The 12,101-nt window shown below is 32.7% G+C and overlaps 1 protein-coding gene and 1 long non-coding RNA gene across 2 annotated transcripts in view; one reads left to right on the top strand and one right to left on the bottom strand.

The window, feature by feature from the left end:
- The window catches only part of LOC118196999 (uncharacterized), a 143,818-nt gene that overhangs the window by 21,863 nt on the left and 109,854 nt on the right, over window positions 1-12,101 (bottom strand). Inside the window, exons 36-39 of the mRNA XM_035368469.2 lie at window positions 8,211-8,264; window positions 5,508-5,561; window positions 5,268-5,375; window positions 3,812-3,919 (exon numbers count right to left, since the gene is read on the bottom strand). Coding sequence (XP_035224360.2) covers window positions 3,812-3,919; window positions 5,268-5,375; window positions 5,508-5,561; window positions 8,211-8,264 — 324 coding nt within the window. The remainder of the gene's footprint in view (window positions 1-3,811; window positions 3,920-5,267; window positions 5,376-5,507; window positions 5,562-8,210; window positions 8,265-12,101) is intronic.
- Window positions 1-12,101, top strand: part of LOC118197000 (uncharacterized) — a 50,473-nt gene that overhangs the window by 3,365 nt on the left and 35,007 nt on the right. The gene's annotated exons all lie outside the window — the stretch shown is intronic.

The raw sequence follows: 12,101 nt of genomic DNA, 5'->3' as shown, positions 1-12,101 counted from the left end.
ATTATCTCGCAACCTCCGTTCCTTGACATGGTCATTAATTTGTTTCCTGCGTCGTTGCTCAGAAATTGTCTCAATTTTCGTACCCTGGGGTGTTCTGCAATTCTTTCGTACGTGGCCTTCAGCTCCACAGTTCCAGCACTTTGGTTTCTTGTCAGTCCTTTTCCATCCCGTGGCATTTAATTGTCTGTTTAAATCGTATGCCTTATTTTCCGTGCTCTGGGGAGTTCTGCAGTTCCTTCGTAGGTGGCCTTCAACACCGCAATTCCAGCACTTTAGGATCGGTTTTGTTTCACCACTATTCCGTCTTAAAGCATTCACTGGTCATGTCAACTCATCCGTTTTATTATCCGTGCCCTGGGGTGTTCTGCAATGCCGTCGTAGGTGACCTTCAGAACCACATCTCCAACATCTTACAGCCATTTTGTTCTCACTGCTACTCCGTATCAAAGCATCGACTTGTCTGGATAAATCATCTAAACGAGCCATCAATTGGTCCCCTGGGTCGTGGACTCGCACAGCTCTGACTGGGTAGTGATCCCTAAGAGTTGCTTGCTGGGCTGCCTCCAATTTCACGGCGTACAACAGAGCGCTTTTTACATCCTTTACATCTGCCATTCGCAGTGCTTTCTGTATTTCAGGGTCCCGAATGCCATCGATGAAATATTGCAGCGACAGGATTTCCCTCGTTTCTCTCGGGCACTCCGTAAAGGCAAGGTGGGACAGCCTTTCAACATCCGTGGCGAGCTCCTGAAGTGTTTCGGTGGGCTTCTGCTGACGGGATTTTAGTTGAAGCCTGCTGTAGTCTTTTAAACACTTCTCTCCAAAGCGCAGCTCCAATGCGCCAGATAGAGCTTCAAAGTCTAGTCTTTTGTTTTCGGGAAGAGTCTGAAGGATATCCGCTGCGTCGGCTCTTAGAGAAGCGGCGAGATGACTGGCCTTAGCTTGGGAATCCCATCCATTCGCATCCGCCACGATAGAAAACTGTGTCCTATACACCTGCCAGGAGGTCTTCCCATCATATGTAGATAGTTTCAGAACGGAACGAGCAGGCATCGATAAAAATTTGAAACCTTCCGGATTGCTACCTGCCGTCGCTACGAATTTCTTTAAATCATCAACTTCTTTGGTGACCGCAGAAACTCTATCATTAATTTGTTGTTCCACGGCAGAAATTCTCTCTTCTATTTCTTCTTTTACCGAAGAAACTTTTTCTTCAAAGTTTCCAACTTTATTCTCAACTGCGTCAATTCTGCCTTCCATAACCTCGAATTTGTTTTCTATTACGCTGGTAATTTCTCTTTTCATCTCTTCTTGTCTTGCTTCAATCTTTTCCTGTCCTGCTTCAATCTTTTTCTGATTACATTTCATCTCTGCTTTCATTTCTTCTTTAAACGAGGCAAACGCTGATATCAGCTGTCTTAATTGCTCTTCCATCGCTCTTGTGATTGGCATTCAAATCCCACTTCTGACACCAAAAATTGTTGCGTGCGTACGGGTTCGTTATGAAATGAATGCACAAGTCCGATGAAAAATGAACAAAAATTTATTATTATCACAACAAAAAAAAATGCTTAAATTTTCTCAAATTATCATGCAGTATTACAATATCTCACAGTAGTTTTCTTTTAACTACTCAAATGTCCAATAGAACGTAATTCAAAACAGCTAAAGAACGCTAATCCGCGAATTCGCTACAATCAACAACAGCAGTTTTCTAAACAACAACAAACTAAGCAACTACTACAAACTGAGATGTTTTCCTCCTTTTATAAGATTTTAAAATCACGCGCTAGAATTTTCCAGTACTTTCTCGAAATCAAAAAGAGATATTTATTTATTTAACGCACGCGCTCTTGTATTTTTAATTTTTCCGGCTTAGCTTTCTTTTAATATTCGTCACGCGCTGCACTGCGCGAGAAATAAAACGATTTAATTTATAATTGAACTAACATTAGCTTTTTAAATACCAAATTCGTAACAATATTAATATTGAAGAATACAACAGAAGCGTTGCTGCTTATGTTAAATTCTATAATGTACTTTTAAATTACAGTTTCTTAAATTGAATTCATTTTAACTGCTTTTAAATATTCACACAATATTTATAAAAATTGCAACACTATCAGAAATCAACCGAACAGAATGAAACTTAAAATTTGTAACAGGGTCTAATATGCAAACGATTAGAAATGCAGAGGGAATGTGCATGCCTAGGCTCAGCAGTATCCTTAGAAGAATGGTGTGAGGCGTAGTGGAAGGTTGTATTGAAGCCAGACATGTAGTTTATCGTTGTTAACGAACTGGACACTACCTTATAGGAGTCAATACACCTCGTCAAGATCAAAGGATATTATATATGAAAATTATAGAATTCCAAATGGGTACCAATTATAGACCTGCATAAAAGAGAATTTTCGAATCACGACATTGCTGCTCGTATGGGAGGAAGTGTTATAACAGTGAATAAATGTGGAAGCAAAAGACAAAAGACAGCTGGCAAAGTGGAAAATTCGGTATTAGACCAAGAAATGTGACGATACCGCAAGATGGCAGACATCTCGTCCGCATGGTAACGATAAACCGTGCAGCTTCTTATTGAATGTAGCACAGTATTGGGGAACTGCTACAGGAATGGAATGCCTGCTTCCATGATTCGATGGCATCTATTGCACAAAGGTATATGGGGAACAATAGGAAAACCTTCTTTTCAAAAGCTTCCTTTGATCATGAACCATAGACACCTTAAACTAGGATGGGCTATAAGCATAGGCAATGGTGTGAAGACTGTCAACAGATCACGTTTCCTAAGAATCCGGCTGTAATTCGGACTACAGTAAATGCCGCACACGTCTTAGACGGTACTGAGGTAGGCCCTTTCTTTCAGCATGCACTTTAAGGTGTCATAGCGGAAGCATGATAAGCAAGATTGTGTGGAATGTCATCAGATATCAGAGGCGATCCCACGTGCTATAAATTGCTATGTCAGGGTATTTGTAGAAGTTGAGGCCATAACATTCCATCAGTTCCCTCCGGACGCTGTAATCCAATAATACGATGATCGTCAACATGTTGCCCGGATTTTCCAAGTCTTCTTCACAGGTTAGAATATAACACTTTTTGTTGGAGGAAAATTTTAACTTTTTAGAACAAATTTGAGTTCATTCCATGATAGTAAATGATAAAATAGCCTAATCTACATGCGTTCAATGCAATCATCATACATAACAATATTCAAGTTTTTTAAACGCTTTTCACGATTCTAAGCTATTCTAAGCTGATTTTGTTTGCCAGTTTGTTTTAACATTAACACAAAATTTCAAAATAATTTCAATATATTTACGAGGATGGTAAATCACGTATATGTGGATCCACATACTTCAAACCAGACTATTCTAAAGATCAACTGTAAGTCAACTGTCAGTAACAGCAAAGATCTTTGATTGAAAATATCATATGAAAACTTTCTCTAATATATCATTAATAAAACACTGACAACAGAATAATTTACGTACGTAGACACTTCTTGTTTTCTATGTAACTATTATCACTCTTCATCCTACATTTCACAAAAAATTTTAAACTACTTACTTATCCATGGCATTCAGACATTTTAAAGTATACATTACTCAACTCTCTGTAAGCTAATTAGTGCATAAATGGCTTTAATTTAGCGATCTTTACTTGCCAAAGTACTGTAGATGTTATTAAAACAAAAAAGTCATTATTTTATGAAATAATTTTTCCTAAAACTTCTTTCACAAGAATAGAAAAAGCTTACTTTGATTTAAAAATATAGAAATTTTAAATATACCTGAGATCCTCTAGGGCCTTGAGGACCTGTTCTTCCTTGAATTCCAGGCAAACCAGGAGGACCTTTCTCACCAGTGGGCCCAGCAGGACCAGCAGGACCTTGAGGGCCCTAAAAATATTTAATTTCCTCTACTTTAATTCGTTTTACTTAAAAATACAGTTTCAATAAAATGTTGTAATACTGAGTTATATCATAAGGACGAGAACAATTTATTTTTAAGAGCGAAAGTAGAAAAAAAATTCTTTCAAAAGACAATTAAAACATTATTATTGTTACGGTTTGCCGATAAAATATTTAATTTTTGTCTTCGCAAATGCAACAAAAAAATTAATATAAATTTTCTTCTTTTCTTTCCTGACTAAAAGCAGTTTTGATTTAAGCAAAGTGAGTGAAGGACTGGTAAAACCATTCTTTCTTAAATTTAAAAAAAAAAAATGATTCTATATGTATACAAATTTCATTAGTTATCATTTCTGTTTCTGGCTAGTGCTAAAAGTTCTAAGCCTTCAAACTGATATTTTTGAGGTGGTACAAAATTAATCAAATATATTAGAAAGGAGCAAAGAAATGCTAAAAAATATGCTTTCACAGAAAGCAGTAAAAGTATGTGATAAAACAGTTTAAGTTATATATTAAACATTTTTTCTATGCAATTTAGTACAGACTGCTTAAAAACATTGCTTATATTTATTTTTTAAAATTCCATTATATCTGTGTGCATGGCAAATATATCTTCCGTTTTCATTCTCAACTATCAGAGCTGGAGCCTAAACTGCTACATAGTTGCTACTATGTAACTGGGACTCTAAGAGGCCCGTTTTAGGTATAAAGTAACATAAGAACGATCAATTTCGCAGAGCAGTTAAAAACCGGATCAGTTCCTCATACGCAAAAGTAGGAAATTCCGAACCACCAATGAAAAACAGACGTTTTCAAATAATTTCTTTCTTTCTGAATCTGATTCAAACTTATACGGGTTTAAAGGGATACCCGAATTTTGTGTAGTTTTACCTATTCAGTTAAGCTACAAAAGGTCACATAATTAATTAATTTAAGTTTAATTTTTGTAATTTTCAGTACAGCAATAAAAACATGCAAGTCTTTGCTCCATGTTCACAAATAAAAATGCATGAAAATTTGTTTTATCAACACGAAATGTTTTTGCCTCACAAATTTAAAAACATTTTTTTGCTTCAAAAAGTTAAAAAATTGCTTCTGTAATAAAAAAAGTCAATAAAATCTTTAATTCCAGTTAACAGAAACATACGAAATAAATGTTAGCCGCAACATTCTGCTGATTTGTCTTTAGAACATATTCTCCTAGATTAGTAGCACTATAGTTAATTAAATAAGTAAGTAAATAAATAATAAATTTCACACACTAAATTAACAATTTACATCATTTATATTGTTTTAAAGTCATATTTTTATATTAGTTTAGAATAATGGTTCTTACAGGTCTGCCTTCAGATCCTGAATCACCTTTAGCCCCAGGAAAACCGTTAATACCAGGAATACCAGGTGGGCCCGGAGGTCCAGCTCTACCAGAATCTCCTTTTGATCCCTATAAATAAGTTATAATAATAACTCCTTAAAATAAACTAGATATTTCAAGGCGTGGAACATATGAAGAATATTTGAAAAGAAAAAAAGTAAAGGATAATAATATTTAAGAATCAAAATGTAAGATACTAACTGTCAATCCTTGAACTCCGGGAGATCCTGGAGGGCCAGGATTACCTTGTTTACCCTAAAATAAGAAAACACTTAAGTTTTTAACAAAAAATTAATATTATCAATAGTGACAAAACTGATAACAAAATGATGCATTAAAACAGATGGAGTATTTTGTAATGCAAATTCGAACAGTAAACTAAAAAAATGAAGAACCCACATTTGTTAAATAGGCTGCAAAGGAATATGTTTGATAAGCAAAATGTACTAGAATAAAAATATAAATTAAGCATTAATATTGGCCTTTCATTACCCACATGAAGTATTCAAACGCAAAAAGTAAAAATTTCTCAGCTTTTTCATTTTTAAACATATTTTAAGAAAGCGAATCATTTGTCCTTTTATTAAAACAGCAAAATATGTTACAGATTAAAGTTATTTTATAAAATTGAGTTTTCTAGTAGATTGTTACAAACATCTGCATACGTTTTTTCAAATATTGACGGCAAAGGATGAAACGAAAATACCCAACGCTCAAAGAATAGTATCAGATGATAAAAATATCAAATATGTTTCTCGATTTTCTACAACAGCAGGTTTTGGAACACTCTTCTCAAAAGCTATGGCAAAACTAGATGAAAAAGCGTTGGAATTATCGGACAAGCTTTGAAGAAGACTGAAATAGAATTTAATTCCTGCTGTACGTTTAAGTTGCGTATATGAACTGGCTGCTCTCTCTGAAACTCAGCTCATTCCCTGCCCTGCAGGTTTCCCTGCTCTCATTTAAGAATACAGTGAGTAAAAAAGGATCTCTCTTACCTTTGCTCTACTACTTGGCAATATTTTTTAAAATCACTTCGCCGTTTTAATGATGTCCGTTACTATCATTTAACTTTTTTAAATCGAATTCTCCACTCATAACTGCTAGTTAGGCTTCCAACTGTATACAATGACAGATATCATGATAAAACGAAGCTTAGGTTTAGTAGATTCAAAATTAGTTTAAAATTTGGAAACAATCATTATGACTTTTATTGTTATCAAATTTTAAGTTTTCTTTTTCCATAATAAGAGCTTTAGATAAAATATTTTTACAAAGCAATACGAGTAAATAATTGTATTTTTGGCCAAATTATTATGTATTAATGATATTTAAATCACACACCTTATTTATATTGCATGTTTATGTAATTCTCATAAAATTGTGTCCTAATATGCTTTTTAATCTAACTGAGATGCAGCAAACGAGTTTAAATCTTTATTTAAGAAGATTATTTCTTAAAACTTTATTTTTTTTATTATAATTAAAAGAAAAGGAATGAAATTCAAGAGAAAAATTACATTAAATAACTTTTACAATGAAACAGCTAGAGTGGACATGCAGAGAAAATGCAGGGAATTTTTGGATTAATCAGTTGCCATTAAACTCTATAAGCATGCACTATACTCTAACATTTTAGAGTATTTAATAAACTATCTACCTGCTTCAAGTATTTTCACGATTTTATGAGTTATTAGTAATTAGAACTTCAACTGTGTCTGCATAATGTATAAATGTAAAATAAATTATATCGGTATTCCAGTAAAATATAAAATACTCGTTTAACTCTTTATTAAGAGTCAAAGAGCTACACTATAATAACAAATTATTTAAAAATGTAAAAACATGTAACCTTCTATTGAGGTAAAGGACTAAATAGGTTTTGCAGTTTAAGCGATGTATTTAGAGTAGTTACAAACTGTTATAATCTTCTGTTTTTGGTGAAAGGCCATCCCTGTTATAATTTTTCAGCTAATTTCAGGAGATTTTATCACACAGCTACATAATATTTTCAGGTTTAAGGCAATTCTATACTATAGTTTTGTGTTTCGCGCAACTTCCGAGTTATTTGAATTTGTTACAGAGCCGTGAACATATTTATTATCCTGTTTACTAACTAAAAAGAAAAAATTCTCACGTGGGTTACTGTGGATATCTACCAGTAGCTCGAGATCAACATTCAATGACTGTTCTAGATGTTATTTTACTCAATCTGAAGAGACAAAGATTTTTTTACACCCATATGAAGTATAAAACGTACTACAGGGTAATGATTGAAATGATTGGTTGTTTGATTAATCGTACACGACACAGTGCTACCTGCTTAAAATGTTATAATCTAAAACTGGGGTAAATAGAATGAACAAACTTCTTATGTTCAAAATCAAAGTTATAAAGTCACGCTCTTAGATACCTAATTCATCATCAAGAGCTTTAGTAAAAGAATTAGTATTCTTCAGTGCGCTGACAAAAATCGAAAGTAACGTTTTTCCTTAGTTAGATAATCCATAGTTAATGGAAATTTTAAATTTACACATTTTCATTAAAAATTAAAATGATATATTATAATTATTGAAGATAATTCCATGCATAAAATTATTCGACCTTAATACTGAAATACATTCTTTTTTATAATAAAAATGTATAAAATTTCAATTGTTTTCCTGCAAACAGTTAAAGATGCCAGTTTATTATTTATTCGATTTGTCGGGTATTGGATTGGAACACACATATTAAGTCTAGCTTTAATAATTAAAATGTGCTGTTGCTACAAGTATAAAGAGGCAGTGGATGTAAAATAAAGCAAGTATTTTAGATGTTAAATAATTCAGCAAATATTAATATAAAAATATACATTAGAAAATCATGATATTAAGTAGTTTATAATGACTGAATATTCCTTACTGGTGTTCCTGCAGTTCCAGGAAGTCCAGGGGTACCAGGAAAACCAGCATGACCCTGCGAATTATAAAAAGAAAATTAAAGTATGAACATATATAAAAATTTTCTTCCCATTAATTATAAACCGCATTTGTTATTTCTAGCGACTTTACAATAGACCATGAAGAACAAGAGATTTTTAAAACACATAAAGAAGGAAGTAAATCTCTAGACACATATGTAGAGAATTTTAATATATAGATGGCGCTATGTAGTAACAATGTTTGAATACTGTTTTGATCAGTTCAGTGTAAAAATGCTCTGACGTGTAATGATATGAACGCAAACTGCTCGTCTTTTAAATAAATGTTTTATTGTTATGTTTTGAATTCAAACTCCATAAATTGAAACCGTGGCTCATGTGTTCATTCGTTGCGCGGATGAATAACAGGCAAGACACTATTTTCCGTAGAACTTGAAATAATTCAGCAATTTGGCGCCCGGCAGCCCGAAGTAAAGCATAATAACCTTTCGTTCTGAATGTAAGAGATAATTCTTTTATTTATTTACTTATTTTTTATTATGAAGCTTGAATTGTTAAGGAAAAAACGAGCAACAGTTTGAAGTCTAAACGAAGAAAATTATAACAAAAATAGGAACCGTTCTTCAAAACAAACAGTTAAAAATAGATGAACTAAATGAATCAAATTAGCAATTGTTCGTAAAAAATGCAAAGCTAAACAAATTAAATAGTAGCATAGAGTCTCTGATTAAGCAAAAAGAACTTGAAACCGAAATAACAAGTGAAGAAGACATGCCAAAAAAAAAAAAAAAAAAAAAAATTAAAAAAATTAAATTGAAGGTTTCTAGGTATTTCAAAGAACAATTCTAAATCAAATCGAAGCGTAATTACTAATTCGGATAATTCGGATGATGATTTCCGTACTAGAGCTAACGTTATTTCTCAGTCAAAACTAGTGAAGCTTCCGAAACTGAATATCTCAAAGTATTAAGATGATGCAAGTATGCAGCCTGATTTTTGGAGCCTGTTTAAAAATTCCATTCACAAAAACGAAAGTTTACCTGACTTTGAAAAATTTTTGTATCTGAACAGCTTGTTAGGAGGTATTTTTCAAAAAGCAAGTTAAAGGATTAGTTCTAACGAGCGAAAATTACAATAAAAGTATCACTCTGCTAAAAGAACGTTTCAGAAGAAACGACATCGTAATTAATAGCCATATGAATGTTCATATTACAAAGTTACTAAGCGATAAATTCAGTGAAGCGCGCTTGTGATATCGTAACTGCTCGAAAATAATATAATGAAGTAGAAACTAATATTCGATCCCTGGAAACTTTAAATGTAGCTATGGGAATCTACAGTTTTTATTATGTCCGATTTTAATGAAACCGGTTCTGGAAGCAATAGCTTTAGAATGCAATAGAAAAAAGAAATCAAAAACAGAATCAAAAAGAATCAAAAACCAAATCTGACGCTTTGGAATTAGTTGAATTTTTAAAATTTGAAATAGAGTATGGTGAAGCTTCAAACTTATTACACGATTCAAAGAAATCTATATGTTTCTAGCAACTACTATAAGAATGAAATCAATAAAAGACAGTTTAAGCGTATTTGTCAACCAACAGCTGCATTTTCAAACAGCGTAAAATTTAATTGCGTATTCTATAACACAAAACATGATTTATTTCAATGAGAAGTTCTTTCACATACCGAAAGACAAAACAAGCTAAGAGTCGAAGGTCGTTGTTTTAAATGTTACAAAAATATCAGATTTGAGAGTTAATTGTAGACGAAATTAAATTCATGTGGAAAATGCAATTATAAAAATCATCACTTGGTTTTTAAAAAAAATTTCTAAACCGAAAGTTCCCTGAATAAAAGTGTTAATGCAAAATAGAATGACAGTAAATCCTAAGCAATAGTTTCGTCTGTATCACACTACAAGCAAGTAAAAGACTCAAGTTCAATTTTATTACAAATATGCCCTGTGAGAATTTTAATACGTTATAAATCGAAAATTATCAGAGTATTATTTGATATTGCTTCAATGCTTTCCTTTATCACGAAATCATTAGCGGATAAGGTAAAAGTTCCAATTATAATAAAATAAAACTTATTTGCTTATAAGTTTGGAAATCGCGATTAAGAGAGAAAATTATTAGGAGTAACAAAAATCTAATTACAAAACCAAATGAAGTATATAATTCACAGATAAAATTACAAATGCATATGTTTGCACCACGGACAGATCAGTACAGGAAATTTTTAAATGCGGTTACAATTTATCAGACTTGTATTTTGCTGAGAGAGCAAAATTACTTGAAGTTTTGATAGGTGCCGAACATTTTCGGAAAATAAATTAGGGTGGATGCGAAAAGATAAATAAGACTTTAACGGCTGTGGGGAAGACTTTGTTTGGAGTTTGTATTCAATGTCAGGCGATTAATAGTCATTTTAGTGCAATGCTCGAAACTGTTTACGGCGCTGACAGCTTTGGGACATTACTACGAAAATAAAAAAAGCTTATTAATGAAGAGTTCACTCACCATCAAATAAACAAAGAATTAAAAGGCTTTGGCAGATTGGTAGCTTGGATGTTAAATATCAGTTTAAGCAAAATTAATTGAATCTTCTGATATTATCAAACAATTTGAAACAGAAATAAAATTTATTGGTAAAAGGTATGAAGCTAGATTACCATTTAAAAGGGAACCACAATTAGACGATACTTTTAATAACACAAAACAAAGATTACTTAGTTTAAAGAACAGATTTAAGAGTAACGTATGTTTTATGAAGAATATAAAAGGATTTTAAATAAGCAATTAGTTGAAGGTATCATAGACGAAATAATTCCTGAAACAGAAGTATTTAAAAAAAAAAACGTATTATAATATGCCCAATCATCCTGTGGCTAAGAAAGACAGGGAAACTACAAAACTAAGAGTAATTTACGATGCTCCGAACAAAAAGCTAAACAGCTTGTCTTTGAATAATCTTTGAAAGGGATCAAATTTGTATTTTACCATTTTGATACTTCTAAATTTCAGAAAAAATAAAATTGCCTCCGTGGTTCACATCGAAAAGGCTTTCTGAACAAATTTCCATAACGAAAGGCGATTGGGATATACCTACTATATCCGGCTACAAGAAGTTCAATAACAGAATTATGTGGTTAATGTCTAGCGAAATTTAATAGGTTTAACAGGCTGGAATTTTATTTCTTCTCAGTCTGTAATGATCAGTGATTCACTATATTACATTTTTTTTCTTTGGTTTTAACAGAAGAGGCATTTAAGATCATTTGATATTTTTCTTTACTTGGGGGCAGAAATAATCAAGCTATGAGAAGTTCTTTTACAGGCAGAACTACCTCTGAATTGTTAAGTATTTGTTTAGCCAGTTATGAGAAATCACTCGAGGACATCTGACTAGAGGAACAGATAACTTCATGACTTTCTAAGGAAAACTGGTCCATATTAAAGTTACTCATAGGAAAACTATGAAAACTTCTAGATGCAGCCAGCCCATATGCCAGAAATTTGAAATCGAGTTTAGCTACCAGTGTTCAGCTATCTTATATGTCAGCCTGCTTGTAGCCAGAAAGATTACAGCTTCAGAAAAATAACGGTAGTAGAACTGCAGATACTGGACAACAATATGCATGTGTTTGATTTTGCTATTAAAATACTCGTTTGCTCCCCATTTGAGAAACAGATGCTAATATATCTCAAAACTTTCTCCTTTCATATTAGTAAAGGTGACCATACCATTTCTATATGTGCGCTCATAGAGCTCAATCGAAGTTTCTTGGACTGGCGTCCTTATGGATAGCATTGGCGAGTTCAATGCTGGCCTCAAAACGTTTGATGCCAAAAGCCTTATGAGATAAT

The sequence above is a fragment of the Stegodyphus dumicola genome, chromosome X1 (assembly GCF_044657685.1).
Source record: "Stegodyphus dumicola isolate Sdum_Otavi_A_Nest chromosome X1, ASM4465768v1".
NCBI classification, from domain to species: domain Eukaryota; kingdom Metazoa; phylum Arthropoda; class Arachnida; order Araneae; family Eresidae; genus Stegodyphus; species Stegodyphus dumicola.
Note: the sequence above shows the minus strand (reverse complement) of the source record. Positions and strands in the feature narration are given on the sequence as shown.